The sequence below is a fragment of the Cynoglossus semilaevis genome, chromosome W (genome assembly GCF_000523025.1).
Source record: "Cynoglossus semilaevis isolate Cse_v1.0 chromosome W, Cse_v1.0, whole genome shotgun sequence".
Lineage (NCBI taxonomy): Eukaryota > Metazoa > Chordata > Actinopteri > Pleuronectiformes > Cynoglossidae > Cynoglossus > Cynoglossus semilaevis.
Window position 1 is genome coordinate 10,224,408 of NC_024327.1, and position 18,604 is coordinate 10,243,011.

The 18,604-nt window shown below is 39.3% G+C and overlaps 2 protein-coding genes and 1 pseudogene across 11 annotated transcripts in view; 2 read left to right on the top strand and 1 right to left on the bottom strand.

Annotated features, from left to right (window-relative positions):
- The window catches only part of LOC103397166 (BTB/POZ domain-containing adapter for CUL3-mediated RhoA degradation protein 3-like), a 6,971-nt gene extending 2,122 nt beyond the window's left edge, over nt 1-4,849 (bottom strand). The window contains exons 1-5 of one of the 4 annotated variants that reach the window (XM_008335392.3): nt 4,759-4,849; nt 3,422-3,635; nt 3,150-3,319; nt 2,811-2,897; nt 776-828 (exon numbers count right to left, since the gene is read on the bottom strand). In XM_008335392.3, coding sequence (XP_008333614.1) covers nt 776-828; nt 2,811-2,897; nt 3,150-3,319; nt 3,422-3,635; nt 4,759-4,761 — 527 coding nt within the window. In that variant the 5' untranslated portion in view covers nt 4,762-4,849. Of the gene's footprint in view, nt 1-775; nt 829-2,810; nt 2,898-3,149; nt 3,320-3,421; nt 3,636-4,034; nt 4,145-4,721 lie in introns of those variants that run through there. The other 3 variants (XM_008335394.3, XM_017042749.2, XM_025052798.1) reach the window with 3 other exon arrangements.
- Nucleotides 4,850-5,162: 313 nt separating this feature from the next.
- Nucleotides 5,163-14,207, top strand: LOC103397165 (ubiquitin-protein ligase E3B-like). Of its 7 annotated transcripts, none has more exons than XM_008335391.3 (28): nt 5,163-5,280; nt 5,517-5,602; nt 5,748-5,915; nt 6,247-6,364; nt 6,628-6,687; nt 6,770-6,874; nt 6,962-7,058; nt 7,366-7,451; nt 7,692-7,774; nt 7,862-7,967; nt 8,048-8,168; nt 8,299-8,476; nt 8,603-8,769; nt 8,863-9,030; nt 9,117-9,288; nt 9,366-9,484; nt 9,568-9,682; nt 9,779-9,878; nt 9,968-10,087; nt 10,172-10,348; nt 10,427-10,537; nt 10,647-10,781; nt 10,900-10,965; nt 11,051-11,109; nt 11,199-11,381; nt 12,095-12,206; nt 12,289-12,381; nt 12,472-14,201. In XM_008335391.3, the coding sequence occupies exons 3-28, from the start codon at nt 5,755-5,757 to the stop codon at nt 12,661-12,663; spliced, it is 3,204 nt and encodes a 1,067-aa protein (XP_008333613.1). In that variant the 5' UTR covers nt 5,163-5,280; nt 5,517-5,602; nt 5,748-5,754; the 3' UTR covers nt 12,664-14,201. The 7 variants fall into 7 exon arrangements, 5 of the variants coding, with proteins under 5 accessions (XP_008333613.1, XP_016898232.1, XP_024908542.1 ...); XM_017042743.2 differs by having other exon boundaries at nt 5,209-5,280; nt 5,461-5,602; XR_003048793.1 differs by lacking the exon at nt 12,095-12,206 and having other exon boundaries at nt 5,234-5,602; nt 12,472-12,612.
- A 3,520-nt stretch (nt 14,208-17,727) lies between these two features.
- The window catches only part of LOC103397168 (aldehyde dehydrogenase family 3 member B1-like), a 14,012-nt pseudogene continuing 13,135 nt past the window's right edge, over nt 17,728-18,604 (top strand).

An 18,604-nucleotide genomic window follows, 5' to 3' on the forward strand; every position in this document is an offset into this window, starting at 1 on the left:
GAAAGTTGGTGTGAAGAGAATTTGGGGAAATTCTCTTTGAATGTGTGGGGCTATGTGACTGTGTGTGCTCGGGAAAGCCTTTTGGTGTCTTAGCAGCTTCCTGCTGCAGACCCACCCAAATGTGAAAACCACTGAAATCTAACAGGACGGAGATTTGTGGAAAAGGGTAGTAACCTAAGTTAGACACTAGAGGACACTGTTGATGTTCGCCCCTCCAGAGACAGGCGGTTGTCACTATATTTGTCCTGGGTGGTGACCGTATTGTTGGTTTGACGCTGTTCCGTGCGGAAGTTGTTTTGCAGAGAGTGTGTTTTGCCTGTATCTTTAAATAAAGAGAAATAAAAAGAGTTTTTGACCACAAAAAAACCGACAGCCATGCATCTGAGTTGTTCTGCATCGCACCATACATCAACAATTTAAAAACACAACGCAGAGTGTCCGGGTGTTTGGAGGCACGACACGACGTTGCACAGATTTAGGTTACACAACCATACTGTAACAATTGTTGTTGAGCATCTTCTAATTGTGATAACAGAGTTAAACATCATTGTTGGCTCCCAGTGTGCTTCAGTTGTGTGCCATCATGTGTTCTGCGCTGTGTGGTTTGGCTTTACAAAATCAGTTAGGTCAGTAAGCGCAACCAGAAGTAATACATAAGGCGCACCGGGTTACAAGGCGCACTGTCGATTTTTGAGAAAATTAAAGGCTTTTAAGTGCGCCTTACAGTGCGGAAAATACGTGCGTTCTGCTGTACTGAGTGTAGTGAAGCCCTTACCTGGTATATGAATACTTGTTGTTGCTTCTGTTATACAGCAGCTTCACAGTAGGCTGCAAAAACAAAATATATGGTATATATACACTGCCTGGCCAAAAAAAAGTCACCACTAAACAAAAGGGTTACACACTCTAATATTTCGTTGGGCCACCTTTAGCTTTGATTGTGGCACGCATTCGCTGTGGCATTGTTTCGATAAGCTTCTGCAATGTCAGAAGATTTATTTCCATCCAGTATTGCATTAATTTTTCACCAAGATCTTGCATTGATCTGTCTGATCAGTCTGACCGCTGCGCAAAGCCTTCTCCAGTACATCCCAAAGATTCTCAATGGGGTTAAGGTACGGGTGCCCAAAAGGTAGATCGGGATCTACCAGCAGATCTCAAAGGGAGTGCTAGTAGATCCTGAGCAATTACATTTAAAGAAACAAAAAAAATTAAAAATTATAGATTTAATTCTATTTTAAGATGCTAATCACTAGGGCTAAAGTAAGGACCATAGACGTATTGAGTCAGACGGTATTGTGCCATACGTACAACTACAGCCATTTAATCAAAGTAGTAAATACAGTGGTATGAAAAAGTTTGGGCACCCCTGATCATTTTCAAGATTTTCCTTTATGTATCATTGGTTGTTCGGAACAGCAATTTCAATTAAATATATCATATAGCAAACAAACACAGTGATAAAAGTTGAAGTTGCGCCGGGGCTGGATACTTCAACAAGACAACGACCCTAAACACCGCTCAAATTCTACCAAAGCATTCATGCAGAGGAACAAGTACAACGTTCTGGAATGGCCATCTCAGTCCCCAGACCTGAATATCATTGAAAATCTGTGGTCTGTTTTAAAGCGGGCTGTCCATGCTCGGAAACCATCAAACCTGACTGAACTGGAGATGTTTTGTAAAGAAGATGGGTCAAAAATACCTTCAACCAGAATCCAGACCCTCATTGGAAGCTATAGGAAGCGTTTAGAGGCTATTATTTCTGCAAAAGGAGGATCTACTAAATATTGATGTAATTTTTCTGTTGGGGATTTATGCACCTGCCTACTTTTGTTTAAGTAATTATTGCACACTTTCTGTAAATTCTATAAACTTCATTTCACTTCTTAAATATCACTGTTTGGTTGCTATATGATATATTTAAATTAAATTGCTGTTCCAAACAAACAATGATCCATAAAGGAAAATATTGAAAATGATCAGGGGTGCACAAACTTTTTCATACCACTGTATATATTTATACATATATAGTTTTCAATGTAGGTAGCCACTTTATCCCAGTCATTTGAAAAGTAGCTCCCAAGCCGAAAAAGTGTGGACACCCCTGGGTTAAGGTCTGGACTCTGTGGTGCCCAATGCATGTGTGAAAATGATGTCTCATGCTCCCTGAACCACTCTTTCACAATTTGAGTCCGATTAATCCTGACATTGTCATCTTGGAATATGCCCGTGCCATCAGGGAAGAAAAAATCCATTGATGGAATAACCTGGTCATTCAGTATATTCAGGTAGTCAGCTGACCTCATTCTTTGAGCACATACTGTTGCTGAACCTAGACCTGACCAACTGCAGCAACCCCAGATCATAACACTGCCCCATAGGCTTGTGATAGATAGATAGATAGAAGATAAATAGATAGATAGATAGATAGATAGATAGATAGATAGATAGATAGGTAGGTAGGTAGGTAGTGACCCTTCTCAAACAGACTAACATCTTTTCCACGACCATGGGATGTGTCTTTCGACATGGTTGTTTAATAATTGAGAAGCAACTCATTGCACCAGTTGGGTTTAAATAATTTGTTTCCAGCTGAAAGATAATCACCCATGCAGTAATTATCCAACAGGAGGCTTGTACCTATTTGCTTAGCTAAATCCAGGTGGCGACTTTTTTTTTGGCCAGGCAGTGTATGTATGTATGTATATATATGGGTTTCACATAGTTATATATTTCGTTTTTGAGTGAAATATGTATTAATTAACATTAGATTAAAAGCCGTAATAATAACAACAATTAGAACATACCTTATTTGATGTTGTAATTAGCCTCTGCTCCTCCTTGGATGATGTCATCAGAGGCACTTTACACATGGGCTCATATGTTTCCTTGTTCTGTACAAAATGCAACAACAAAGTTGTAAAACATATGTCATGTATACTATTGATTACAATAGTGAAAATAAACATGATGGCTTTCATATTGTTTTTACAGATCTGGACTTTGCAAATATGTGCGTCTTTTTTAATTTATACAAGGACAGAATAACTTTGTAATTTTAACTTTACAGTATATAGAATTAAGGAATTTATAATAATAATAAAAAATAATAGGAGTAAAATATAGGTGTTTTATGTTAAGAGTACCTGCAGGGCACCAGTGCATTCATCGGCTAAGCCTTGGACGAGGTAATACTTTGCCTCTGCGAGCAGTTCCTCAGTTTCTCGTCTGCTGTCTGGAAGTGGAACTGCGCCGTCTCTAAGGTAGTTTAGGATTGTTCCAAAATGTTTCCCACAGCGATCAATTAAGATCCAACCTGTGAGTATAAAGAGGAGAGTTTAATTTTTAACAGGTCACAAACCTAGTGGTCGGACAAAAGTGAAACACCCAACTCCTAAAACTCAATCATTTTCTTGACCTTCACTGTCGGTCAGGACTTCCATCCTGCCACTGAACATGGCTTTGAGCATTGTGTCTTGTTTAGTCAATGTCTGCATTGTAGTGTAGTACAGAGCCCCGCCCACATTTAATTTCACATATTTAGAGCTCGGGCTGGAGCCCTTGAAGGATGTAGTCCTTGTTGTAGCAGCTGGCGCTGCCGAGCTCACCACACTCTCTCCTGACATCTCTTCCTGAAAAGGCAAGGGAATGAACATGACATGTTAAAGTAATGAAGATTTACATTCATTTGAACAAATTCGAATGCGTTTGTCCTTGACTGTAATGATTTTAAAGCAGATATGTAAACAGCTAAGGCAAGGGCCAGCAGCATCACAGCTTACATTTTCATTATCAGTTATTGAGACAAACACTATTACTGAGGTCATAGTAGGAATGGTAAAATGCTGGATGGAAAACAACTTCCTTCAAGTTTTTATAGTAGAGCAACTAAACCTAAGCACATTGAAATTGTATATTATGTCATAATTATATAATATTATATATATTAGAAAAGTTAGTTGACAAAACAAAATAAACTCTAAACTATTTATATAGTAATATCTAAAGCAAATCATTAATATTTGCCGAACACTTCTTAAAGTGCAGAAGAAAATCCCTGTTGCTCTGTCGTTCATCAGGGGTCTGCACAGCGGTGGTCTGCATTGTGGTTTGGCTCAGTTTGTACTCCGGATGCACTTCCTGACACAACTTTCCCTATGATTCACCAAGGTTAGAAGCCGAACACACCTAATCCTACTGCATGGCAAAAAGTACAAGGCATTAAAAAAATCAATGGGCATAGTCAGGCCTAATCGCGCCTAATGTACGACTACAACGGACGAAAAATCTGTAACTAATTTAAAGTGTTTAAAGAATTATGAACCTTTTGTGTGAATTAATTTCTTAGAACAGGTTAATGTCCTGTTTTCCCAGTTCCTCGAGGACACATTTCTGCAATTTGTAAACAAAACGACCGACCGATTGTAAAAACTCATCTGATCATTGATAATTGCTACTATTGCTTTAAGAATTATTTTGTTCGTACCACAAATATCCTGCTCTGCTCTAGTAATTACATGACAGTAAACACTTTATATATTCATTTATATAAACAACAACTCGAAACGTTTTTTTTTTTGAGAAACTAAGACGTTTCTAGACCTAGTTTGTAGTTTGATCGAAGCTTTATAACACAGATGCTAACACGGCTAACGAGCAAGCTAACTGGATAGCAGTTATTAAAGATATCTACGATATTAGCAGGCCGTAGCACTTACGCGATTTTTCACAAACTTTAAACGTCTAATTATTTACCATAGAAGCCGCGGCAGACTACGTGAGTATAAATTACTAACGTCAGTCAGCTAACACCCACTTCTTTCCTGCGCAAGTTCAAAAATTACGTCAACTGTCCTGTGATCCACTTAAAGGAACATTTCACATTTATTCCGCCAACATTCGAGGCAAGTTCAATTGGAGTAGGAACTTGTCAAGTCTGCTCATTTCAGTGATCCACGTTATTCATTAATTATAATGTTTAAAAACATTTTTTTTGTTTCATAGCGTACGTTCACTGATGGAGTAACGATGATATCTCCCTCATAAGTAAAAATATAATTTGCCGGTGAGGCGCAACTTAAAAGATGAGGTCATTAAATTCCTCCTGTCACAATATCAATAAAATTGCGTTCAGATATTCTGGACATTTGAATGCCATGTCGATCTCACTGATTTCATCGATACTAAAACTACCCGGAACCATTTGATGTGACACAGGCTGGACTAAGAACTGCAGTCCATGTACGGATCACCTCTCATTGTTTACATTTCAAATCGGTATGTTCCCTGGGTTTTTGGGGTTGTCATTTACGCGGAATCGACTCTAACCTTTTATCGATTATATATATTTCTTAGGTTAAGCGTAAAAATACCCACAGAGGTAAAATCGAGTAGAGAAGCGACGACTAGCCCTGTGTGCTAACAAGCTAACCCAGCTTCATTTTTACTGTCACCCAGTTGCTCCAAAAATGCCACGTTAGCCTTCGTATTTAAGATGGATTTCTTCCTGTCAGGATTTCCAGGATAAACCCATGATTGAGTGGGAATAGCACCAAGTCAGCCGTAAGGGCAGAGCCCCTCACTTGAGGGAATATTCCAGGTAAAAACATTGTTATTGTCAGTTTGAACACTGCAAAGATGGGTGGTTTTTATTTATCACTGTCAGAGTATAGCTGTACAAGCGTTATTTACACTATTGTTGCAGAAGAACAAAGTTGATCACAGTGAAATGCTTTTCTATCAAGGTGCACAATGTTTGGTGTACCTCAAAGTTCCAAGTCTGAATTCCTGGACAACGCCAGGCAGGCCAGGGAGGAGAGGAAGGGTCAGAAGGAGAAGGAGAGAGCAGCAACCCAGATCCAAGCTCTGGTTCGGAGATTCCTCTGTCGCTGCAGACTGCAGAAGCAAATTGGGTATTTAATTATTCACTATTGTTATTATTGTTAATCATCATACAATGTTTGCTGTTGCCTGATTCTCTCACCTGTCTCTTCTCTGCTATTTGAAGCTTTTGCTTGCATTTTGTTTAATGTAAAACAGAGATATTGTGGTATGTGATATTTATGTTTTCACTAAAACAGTTCTTATATGAAACATACACGTTGATGCATTTGTTGACAAGAAAGAGACAGTATTTGCATTTATCAAATCATGAATATATTAAGTTAATTAATTAAATTATAATAATAATAATCCACAGTTACTTCAACATTGTCCATTTATTGTTCTTCTGTGTTTCTCCAGGAAAGAAGTTGACAAGTATTTCCAGGCCTCTGAACCTGGCACATCAAAAAGAAATGCACTTTCAATTTTCAAAATTGCTCAGAAGTTGATGTTTATATTTTGTCAAGAGGACAAGATGGTGAGATTCAATCTTAGTTTAATCTGTATTACATTACATGACAGTTATAATAATTACACAACTGATAATTAATTTTCACAAACCAGCCACTAGGGTACACGAATCAGTGTTTTATAGTGCTGGTCCCAAGCCGGGATAAATGGTGAGGGTTGCGTCAGGAAGGGCATCCGGCATAAAACTTTTAGCCAAATCAAATATGCAAATCACTAAAACGATTTCCATATTTTTGCTATGTTTAATCCTTACCTTTGTCTACTACACAGAGGTTTGAGAAGCTCTGTCGTGCTATTCTGGCCAGCATGGAGGTTGAAAATGAACCTAAAGTGAGTTTAACCCTATTCTCCATCTTTTCACCCTTCTCACATGTACCGTAATGTTTATTTTATTTTCTAATGTGGCCCTCAGGTCTGGTATGTGTCATTGGCCCTTTCCAAAGATCTTATTATACCCTGGCTCAAACAGATTAAAGATGTCCTATGGACCTGCTGTCAGTTATTAAAAAATCTCAAGGTTGGTCTGTATTTGTAAAATGATTTTCATATGAATGCTCACATTATGAATGGTACATTGTATCAATCTAAGCATTTTTATTTGCAGCCTGACATACTTCAGGACAATACATTGGTTACACTGTACCTCACCATGCTGGTAACATTCACAGACATGTCAACCTGGAGGATAGTGCGTGGAAAAGGTAGGGTTTCAATGTTTATAATGCTGTATATACAGTTCCCTGAGAGTGTATCCGTCTTATGCATCACTGCTGTGCTTCATCAAAATGATAATTGTATGTCTGTGTAGGTTCTCAGTCATCCAGGTCATTTAATCCAAAAATAGTTACGTCTAAGGCAACTGGACGGAGTAGGTTTTTTGAAAATGTTTCACCTCTCATCCTGAAGAGGCTTCTTCAGTTCTGACTGACTACTGGGAAATTGTATTTTTGAATGATAATTGTACGCATTAACAATTTTTTAATAGTAATAATAATAATTATTCCTTAGGAGAAGCTTTCCGACCTGCTTTAATGAAGATCTGTGAAAACATCATGGGCCATCTCAATCAAAAAGGATTTTATTCCATGTTTCAGGTTCAGTATAAACGCTCCTTTTTGAAAAATTAAACTGTACACAACATCTAGTGTTAAAATTGAGTTTATCTGAAATACCAGTCGCCTCCCTGCTCAATTACGAATATTTAAAATGACAAATAATATTGTTTTAAGTTGTTTCATAAAATATTTTCCAAAAATAAGTTTGCACTTTAAAGAGTTTCTTATTATCTTACCATCCTGTTGTCATCCTAATAATAATACACTTCTTCTTTACAGATCTTGTTGACCAATGGCTTGGCTCGTTCTAAGCCCTCCCTGTCCAAAGGCAGTCTCACAGCAGTTTTCACCCTGTCATTAAGGTTAGCTGGAAGCTGCTAATTTACTATTTTAAATGTTATTCCAAAAATATATTTTCCTGTTTAACTGCAGGCATTTTCTGTTTTTAGGCCGGTCATTGCTGCTCACTTCTCTGACAACTTCCTGAGATCATTCCTTGTGCACATCATGTCAGTTCCCGCTCTCATATTCCACCTCACTATGCTAACACCAGAGGTAAAGCCATGGCACATGTCCTGTATACATCTGTAACAACTGTTAGGAAGGAGGTGTTAATATCTGCTTTTTGATAACAGTGCATGACAACAATCCAGACCCATGACTTCCTGAGGAAGTTTATTTTGTTTCTCAGTCAGGAAGAACAGTGTTCAGACATCTGTGTGTGTCTGGAGGGGAGCCACGCACTCTGCCTACTTGGTACAGTTTTTCTTGTTAAAAGACCAAACTTTCATTGATCTAATCAAGTTGTGCAGATGAGACTTCCCTCATGTTGCTCGAGAACTGCCATGTTTAAGCTCATGACTTGTATCTTATTCATATTTCGTAGGTAATCTGATTCACTTGGGTTACATAAATGAGAAGGTTCTGGAAGAGGAGGCCCATCAGTTTGTGAAGGACTTAACTGTCATGTTGTCATACTGCCAGAGATATGTGTCCCAGAAGAACTCCAACCTCACACACTGGCATCCTGTGTTCGGCTGTGTCTCCCAAAATGTAGACTATGGGTGGGTAACAGAAACACTATTCACTTAACTTCATTTATTTGCTAAATAAAAGTAAACTTTAGTTTTCTTTTAAAGCGAAAGTTACTTTACAGTTGACTGAAGCTTCCTCTGTTTCTTTCCTCGTAGTCTGATTGAATCAATGCCACTGGTCAACAAACAGCTTCAGTACCTTTGGGGCGTCTCTGTCATCCGAACGCTCTTCAGTGATGTCCTGTCTAAAAAGCTTGAAAGTCAAGAACCTACTCCTCCACCTCCACAGCCCAGCACCTCACAGAACAACCTGCCTGTTAAAAGTATTAATCTAAAGCTGCTGAAATTATGAAAAACCTAAGAAACCTATGTTTCTCTAAGTTCCTTTTCATTCTGTCATATTTCTGTGTTGACAGATCTTTTTAAGCGAGCGTTTCAGAAGTCCGCTTCAGTTAGGAACATCCTGAAACCAGTAGGTGGAAAGCGAGTCGACTCGGCCGAGGTCCAGAAGGTGTGCAGCATCTGTGTACTGTACCAGACCGCTCTGTCTACACTAACACAAATACGCCTCCAGATCCTCACAGGTCAGCGTCAGAAGATCTTAAAGCAATAACGTAAATAATGTAAGTACTGTCATCACAACACAATCATTTGTTGTTGATGTCTGTAGGTCTGACCCACCTCGATGACCTTTTGCCCAAACTATGGGCCTTCATCTGTGAGCTTGGTCCTCAGGGAGGACTCAAACTCTTCATGGAGTGTCTGAACAACGACACGGACGAGTCCAAGCAGCTTCTGTCCATGCTCATGCTGTTTTGTGACTGCGCACGGCATCTCATCACGTAATTTCTTTTTTTGTGCATACCCCGCTGACAGTTCACTTCTACCATTTCTCTGACCTCCTGCAAATACGTTACAGAATTCTTGATGACATCGAGGTGTACGAAGAACAAACATCCTTCAAGACAGAGGAACTCATCACTATCTCCTCGTTTCTGAACACATTTGTGTACAAGATGGTATGGGATGGCATCTTAGGTGGGTGTGGCCATCCCGTTGTGACGAGGGCGAATCTTTAAAAAGTATTTTTCTCACTGAAAATGTGTTTATGTTTTGAATAGAGAACGCAAAAGGAAAGAAACTGGAGTTGTTCCACAGCGTTCACGGCTGGCTGATGGTTCTCTACGAACGAGACTGCAGGCGACGGTTCACACCAGATGACCACTGGCTACGCAAGTTAGGACAGACACTGAATAAGCTCTAATGTCTCAACCTTCAGAAAAGACTCCTGAGGTTAATCCTCGTCTTTTATCTTTGTGGTGTTGCATTCAGGGACCTGAAACCAATCCTGTTGTTCCAAGAGCTGGAGAAGGGAAAGAAAAGAGCTCAACTTTTGTTGCAGTACATCCCCCAAGCCATTCCACATAAAAACGTGAGCAGCATTTTTTAAGTAGTCTCCTTTAAATGTCTATTCATATAGTTATGTATCAGTGTTAAATTGTTTTTTTATCTGTGTTTCAGAGGGTTCTGTTGTTTAGGAACATTGTAACAAAGGAAAAGGAAAACTTGGGCCTGGTTGAAACCAGCTCAGCTTCACCTCGTGTCACACATATTACCATCCGTCGTTCACGTATGATGGAGGTAAAGATACGTTTAATAAAGGAAAAATTGTGAGAAGTTTAAAAATTGATTGTAAAAAAAATCATACTTACACACATTTCCCAGGATGGCTATGACCAATTGCGTCGTTTACCGGTGAATTCCATAAAAGGTGTCATCCGTGTGAAGTTTGTGAATGACCTGGGAGTGGACGAGGCTGGTATCGACCAGGATGGTGTCTTTAAGGAGTTTCTGGAGGAGATTATTAAAAAGGTGTTCAATCCAGCTCTCAACCTGTTCAGGGTAATTCAGGCAGATTCTTTAAATGTATTTTTCTTGGTTGTAATTGTACAGCTTTACTCACTATGGTGTTTTTTGTAGACTACGAGTGGAGACGAAAGGCTGTTTCCTTCACCCACATCTTATATCCATGAGAACCATTTACAGCTGTTTGAGTTTGTGGGTAAGATGCTTGGGAAAGCTGTCTATGAGGTACGTACAACCAGACGGTGGCGTCTTTTCTTACATAGGGCTGTCAAATTCATCACGTCATCACAGATGATTTGAACTGAGCTTAACCTTCAAACTGGTGTGTTTCTAGGGCATTGTGGTAGATGTGCCGTTCGCCTCCTTCTTCCTCAGTCAGGTCTTGGGTCACCATCACAGCACATACAGCTCCATTGATGAGCTTCCTTCCCTGGACTCCATGTTTTACAAAAACCTCACATCCATAAAGGTAACAGAGAATAAACTTTACCGCATCTTGCTGTTTTCTTATTTACACTCTGTCCTGAACCACAGGTCATTTCATTCTGTAGATTTTTCCTTGAATGAGTAATCATTTGATTTTTCAGCGTTATGATGGAGACGTGCGGGATTTAGAACTGACACTCTCCTATGATGAGGATGTCATGGGACAGGTAATGATGATTAGTATAATCAAATCAATTGCTTGTGGAAAATGAAAAAGGAATTTGTCCATGAAAGATTTTATTTATATTTCAGCTCGTCTGTCATGAGCTCATACCTGGTGGGAAAACAATGGTCGTCACCAATGAGAACAGGTTTGTAAATGCTGTAAATGATTTTGAGGGAAAATTCCCTCTTTTTCTTTAGCTAAAAATGTTGTTTCTTTGCTGATTAACTCCTGCAGGATCAGCTACATCCACCTCATGGCTCACTTCCGTATGCACACACAGATTAAAGAACAAACGGCAGCTTTTATTCGAGGTTTTCACTGCATCATTAATCCAGAGTGGCTGCACACGTTTTCAACACCTGAGGTTCAACGTCTGGTCTCAGGAGACAACGCTGAGATTGATCTTGATGACCTCAAGTATGTGACATTTTGGTTTTATTTTCATGTAATTGGATATAGATGTACATACTGTAAAGCAGAAGGGTTGCAGGTTGCATTTAATGTCATTACTGCACAAGAAAGTTTGGTAAACAGTGATGACAGACAGGACTGTCTTGGTTGGGTTTGGCTAAATTTTTCTTTTGTAAAAACCTTCTGTTATCAGCTTTGATAAATGCATATATTTGTGCATGTTGTGCCACAAAGAGACTGCAGCATTTCATACCTAAGGTATTACTCATTGAAAAACGTGTGCTGACACCAGAGTCCTGGTCTAGCCTGCCTACAGTAGTCCAAATGATGGGGTTCAGTTTAATATTATAGCTATAATTTGTGAGTTTCCATTATCTGTAAAAGTAGTAGACAGATAACCTCCCCACCCCCCACCAATATAAAATTTAAAATATAGCGTTTTTGTTTTTCCACGTGTCTATTCATTAGATTGTCAACAAAAATATATTTAAATTTTCTGATTGATTACAATCTCATTCATCAAAATTAATTAATTACAAAGCCTTGAATTAATTAGATTGATGTTTAATTGTGTCCCTATACTGGTCTACTGCCATTTCTTTAAGCACTTTAACATTTCCATTCAAAAAGATGGTAGTAAACCTTAATAAAATAATCAATAGACAAACACATTTAACAGAAGCTGTTTGAAACGCCTATTTTTTTCTGCTTTTTCTCAGGAAACACACAGTTTATTATGGAGGATTTCACAGCAGCCATCGAGTCATAATCTGGTTGTGGGACATCCTGTCCAGTGACTTTAATGCTTACGAGATAGCTATGTTCCTAAAAGTGAGCTGATTTTAATTTACAGCCTGTTGCCATCATTAACAGGTTAACGAACAACTGCCTCTAATTTCTTATTTCTTTACAGTTTGTTACCAGCTGTTCAAGGCCACCTCTGCTAGGATTTGCCTACCTCAAGCCACCTTTCTCCATCCGCTGTGTGGAGGTTTCAGACGATCAGGTGATGTCACACACACACACACGTTTGTAGCTTTGTGTTGTAGCTGTATTCCATTACGTTTGTACTAACAGAGTGATTTCTTGTTCCCAGGACACTGGAGACACACTTGGCAGTGTTCTGAGAGGCTTTTTTACCATTCGCAAGAAGGAACCCGGGGGTCGTCTTCCTACTTCCTCCACATGCTTCAACCTGCTGAAGCTGCCCAACTACAGCAAAAAAAGCATCCTTTGTGACAAGCTGCGCTACGCGATCAGTATGAATACAGGCTTTGAACTGTCCTAACTAAATTGGATCAGGACAATTTGCACACAAGGCCTGTGTCCAACAGCCTGAACCGAGTTTCAGGCCCATCTTATCAGGACTCGAACCTGTTACATCAGAGGGAACGACACACAGACTGAAGGGGAGATCACAGAGGACCCACACGGTCGTCTTTTATCTATCCAGGACTGAACAAGCTCAGTTTGACTTCAGATGCTGTTTGCGCAGCACGATGTGATTTTAAAGATTTCCCTCTGCCATTACAATAATCTGTGTGTTCAACTCGGTGAAATACAGTTGCACAGAGGCTGAATCTGTTTCTCAGGCTTAACAGAATCATTTTGTATCCAACAAGCCCCTTCTAGGTGAACTGGAAAGCAAAACAAATGCAATGTAAGCTATTAGACACATGGTTGACTCACACAAGTGAAACCATGCAATGGATTGTCATGAGCTCAAATCTTTGGACTTGCTGCGGTAGGACGAGTCCTTTAAGTGTTTCGTTGAACACAAGGTGTCTTCTATAATATGGACAAAGACAAATCATTCTCATGTCATTGATATCTGTGCATAATAAGTGCTCACAAGAATAATGTGTAAATATGTTGACTATAAATCTCAAAGGAAATTTTGGAAGGAAACAACATCATTTAATTTCACAGTAGAGGACACTGCATATAACAGAGAGAAGTGTTAATCCAGTGGTTTATATCTTCTTGGTACAAATGAAAACACTGCATTTCTTGAACAGCATCAAAAAGCTCCTACTGTTTAATTCAGAATGATTTGTTCTAATATTGGATCTTTTCATGACTGGTCCTCCCATTTCGGTGGAGCAGAGGGAAGCAAGTGTTCATCATGTTGTGTTTTGATGTACACTCCAAAATAAGAAGAGTAAAATCAATCAGTTCTTTGTACTTTGTTGTAAAAATAAACTCTTTCTTACACTACACAGAGTGCCTCATGTAACGTCATCCCCCTTCATTCTAATAACAGACTGTGTCTCAGCTGTTTCCAGTAACCATGTATATATTGGAGAAAGCCATAGAAATAACCACTGCAACTACAACTACAACAACATCGACGGAGAGATTTGACGCAGCGTCCTCTCCTGACTCTGTGGATGTTGTAAGCCATGCTAAAAAGTTACTTGTGGTGTAAAAGCCTCACATTATACGATGTCATGAACTGGTTAATTAACCAGATGTGACTGTTTGATTTGATGCTCCCTTTAGGTGGAAATCTTGCACTCATACATCAGCTGTCTCTGGGGAAAATAAACTATAGGGTGAATGCGACCTTGTAATAAAGCCTAAGTATCCAAGGGTTCAACTTTTTTTTATTTTAGACATTAACCCAAAAATCCATGTGACTCTCAAGGAGTCTTTTAAAAAGACATTATAGAAGGTTTTATTCTAAATAAAAAAAATAAAGATTTTCTTTATTATACAAATGACTTCTGTCATGAATAAGAGAAAACTGTCAACAAATAACATGCACTAAAGAACATGTCCTTGTCACTTTCTTATATGTGACATTGTTTTTAAGATATTAAATGGGAACCAATAACAAAAAACATTGCAATTGGAGCTTTGAACCCAAAATGGAAAAGTGGTAAGTGCATTTAGCCTTAGAAGCAGGAACATAGTCTTTCTGAAGCATGGTGGGAACTGACAGTCTTTTTATGGAGTTGGGGTGTTCCCCCTTTGTATGTGGGTTTTCTTCTGGCACTCCTGTTTCTTTTTGTATTTGCCAGGAGACCTCACTTCAACTGTTAGCATTTTTATTGTTCAACATAGAACATGCGGTGAAGCCACATTTCTGAAATGATCAGAAAACCACATTTGGTTGAAATGGGCTTTGTCTAATCTCACGTTTAAATAGAAATACATCATTTTAGTTTTACTCCATCTCTTATGAAGTTACACCAGAAACACAGCATGACACATGTCACAGTTCAGCTAAGCATTTGTGTCACTGGTACTTACACTAGAAGCATCTTTAGTCAGCCACATCTGGACTAAATCATTTTTTATTGATTTTACTAAGTATATGATTTCCTAGTGGTTTAATCCCAAGGTGTGCAACCTGTGGCCCCTGAGCCTGTGACTCTTTAGCCTCTCTGTATTGGCTTCCTGCAAGATTGTACAGTATTTTAATGTATACAAAAATGTACTAAATATTGAATACTACCCATCCATCCATCCATTTTCATCCGCTTATCCGTTACCGGGTTGCGGGGGCAGCAGACGCCTTCCTGCGGGTGGTGAGTCCACTAGAAGGTACCAACCGCCCTAACCGGGATTTGTACTTGCCCAGGAGGTGAATCCTGGGGTTCCACACCAATGACAGAGACATTGCCTCTGGGCCAAAGCACCACATGTTTAATACTATTGTGATGAAATTCACAATGATAATTGCCTGCATGAAGATGTATGTACCACAAGTTAATTAATAAATTCTCAACATTGCACTACTGTCATCAATGTAGTTTTTTATCATTCATGTACACGTTGTCTATGGAGGACATCGTGTTGGATTATCATGATTTTCAGTGGTCAACAGCAGTCAAAACAATTTTCACTTTTGATTATGAATTGCACTTTGTACTCTGATTTAATAAAATTTAAAGATTGGGAATATTCAACATCAAAATGCAATGTAACCACTAGATGCTGCTAAATGACACACTTTTGCATTATCTCCCTCTACGCTATATACTATTTTTTAATGTTTCTTCTGGCCAATGCATTTTATTTAATTTTTCAAAAATATTTAAACTACGTGTAATTTATTTTATTAGCATCTCATCAGCCTTTTGTTAAACACACAGGCAATGCTTTATTTTTTTGACTGAGTTTATTGGAGTCACCTGTGAGTGTGAGGGGAGGACGCCTGTGCAACATGTTCACTCCAGAAGAAAAACTTGCAGACGGATTAGTCTGAGTGATATCATTACATTCTATTATTCCCACAGACTCGTTGTGAGCTAAGCTGACTTCAGTGGTGGTAAAGGTTTCCAGTCAAACCTGAAACTGCTGAAGAACCATGAACAACTGACCACACAGTTCTTCTCCAGGCCGTTGGTTTAAAGCCATACGTAGGTAGGGTCCTCTCACTGAGAGCGACAAATCTTTTATTCATACTCCGCTTTAGTTTATAGTTATATTTTTATGGTAGTTTCCTCTTCAACTGAACACCAGTTATCATTAAACAGTCGTCGTCTTAAAATAAAGAAATTGACCTCAGTCAAGATACGTACATACCTACTAACTTTATGAAAATGCATATTTTTCATTTTTTTCGTCCGATGTACTTACAGTGGGTACGGAAAGTATTCAGACCCCTTTAAATGTGTCACTCTTTGTTTCATTGCAGCCATTTGCTAAAATCAAAAAAGTTCATTTTATTTCTCATTAATGTACACTCAGCACCCCATCTTGACAGAAAAAAAACAGAAATGTAGAAATTTTTGCAAATTTATTAAAAAAGAAAAACTGAACTATCACATGGTCATAAGTATTCAGACCCTTTGCTCAGTATTGAGTAGAAGCACCCTTTGGAGCTAGTACAGCCATGAGTCTTCTTGGGAATGATGCAACAAGTTTTTCACACCTGGATTTGGGGATCCTCTGCCATTCTTCCTTGCAGATCCTCTCCAGTTCCGTCAGTTCCTCCAGAGATGCTCAATTGGGTTTAGGTCAGGGCTCTGGCTGGGCCAGTCAAGAATGGTCACAGAGTTGTTCCAAAGCCACTCCTAACCAAGGATTTTAGCTGTGTGCTTAGGGTCATTGTCTTGTTGGAAGGTGAACCTTCGGCCCAGTCTGAGGTCCTGAGCACTCTGGAAGAGGTTTTCTTCCAGGATATCTCTGTACTTGGCCGCATTCATCTTTCCTTCAATTGCAACCAGTCGTCCTGTCCCTGCAGCTGAAAAACACCCCCATAGCATGATGCTGCCACCACCATGTTTCACTGTTGGGATTGTATTGGGCAGGTGATGAGCAGTGCCTGGTTTTCTCCACACATACCACTTAGAATTAATGCCAAAAAGTTCTAATTTGGGCTCATCAGACCAGAGAATTTTATTTGTCCCCATCTTGGAGTCCTTCAGGTGTTGTTTTAGTAAACTCCATGTGGGCTGTCATGTGTCTTACACTGCGGAGAGACTTCCGTAGGGCCACTCTGTTATAAAGCCCCGACTGGTGGAGGGCTACAGTGATGGGTGACTTTCTACAACTGTCTCCCATCTCCCCACTGCATCTCTGGAGCTCAGCCCCAGTGATTTTTGGGTTCTTCTTTGCCTCTCTCACCAAGGCTCTTCTCCCCCAATTGCTCAGTTTGGCTGGAACGCCAGGTCTAGGAAGAGTTCTGGCCATCCCAAACGTCTTCCATTTAAGGATTATGGAGGCCACTGTGCTCTTAGGAACCTTAAGTGCAGCAGATATTTTTTTTAACCTTGGCCAGATCTGTGTCTTGCCACAATTCTGTCTCTGAGCTCTTCAGGCAGTTCCATTGACCTCATTTGCTCTGACATGCACAGTGAGCTTTAAGGTCTTATGTAGACATATAGATATAGATATATGGCTTTCCTAATCAAGTCCAATCAGTTTAATCAAACACAACTGAAGGTGTAGAACCATCTCAAGGAGGATCAGAAGAAATGGACAGCATGTGAGTTAAATATGAGTGTCACAGCAAAGGGTCTGAATACTTATGACCATGTGATATTCCAGTTTTTCTTTTTTAATAAATTTGCAAAAAATTCCACATTTCTGTTTTTTTCTGTCAAGATGGGGTGCTGAGTGTACATTAATGAGAAATAAAATTAACTTTTTTGATTTTAGCAAATGGCTGCAATGAAACAAAGAGTGACACATTTAAAGGGGTCTGAATACTTTCCGTACCCACTGTATGTCTAGGACACATACATATCTTATAGTTAAGAAAAACTATGAGTAATTCCCTCAATTAAGTAATTTAGAATATTATCATCCTCTGTGTCAGTCTAAAGCTTAGCTGAACGGTGACTCCATTCGTAAAAGTGGATATGTAACATCAGTGGATGTTATTTAATTTGGATGGAACATGAGTGTTAAAAAACAATAGGAATTGTGATAAGAAAAGGATATAGAATGTTTCTAACAGCTTTGCAGCAGGGCTTTAGTAACTAGTGATTTTCTTACGTTCCCAGGACCAGACTGGAGGGCCGTGTTTAAAGACATACACACTGGATTGTGTGGATTTGGTGAGAAGAGCCAGAGTTGCCTTTGAAATTGGACATACCCTGAAATAGAAGTTTAGGCTGGCTCAGCTAGGGAATTTGTTGCTGATGCTGGAGGAACATGAGTGTGAATTTGTAGATGCTCTTGGAAATGACCTACATAAGGTGTTCATAACAAGAATGAATGTAGCAGCTATAATAAAACACATTTAGTTGTAAAGAACTAATCTGTTATTTTTCTTGATTCACATTGTGTTACCAGCCAAGGTTTGAGACTGTTGCGTTAGAACTGATGCTTGTCAAGAATGAAGCACTTCATGTCATCAATAACCTTAACCCTTGTAAGGTCCAATAGGTCCAATATGTCTTTGTGTCTGTGTGTGTGTGTGTGTGCGTGCATGTTCCTGTACTGCATGACTTGTGCCAACTTTTCCTCATATTCATTAATACTCATATTCTGGGACAAAATGAAAATCATTGCAAGGACAAACGGTGTGTACAAAAATGCGAAGGACCACACGAGGGACAAGAAACATTTGGATTCCAGTGGGCAGAGTGAACGCTGGCGCGATTTGCTGCCGCTGCTCGCCCGTAACTTTTAGCTTTTAAGCTATCACTTTAAGTATTTAGTTTAGGTTTTTTTAGCAGCTTATTGATCCACAACTGTCACCGCTCCTGTGTCCATTTCGACCGAGTCCCTGCAGAGTTTGTCACCACAGTGTTAACTGGCAGGATGCACTT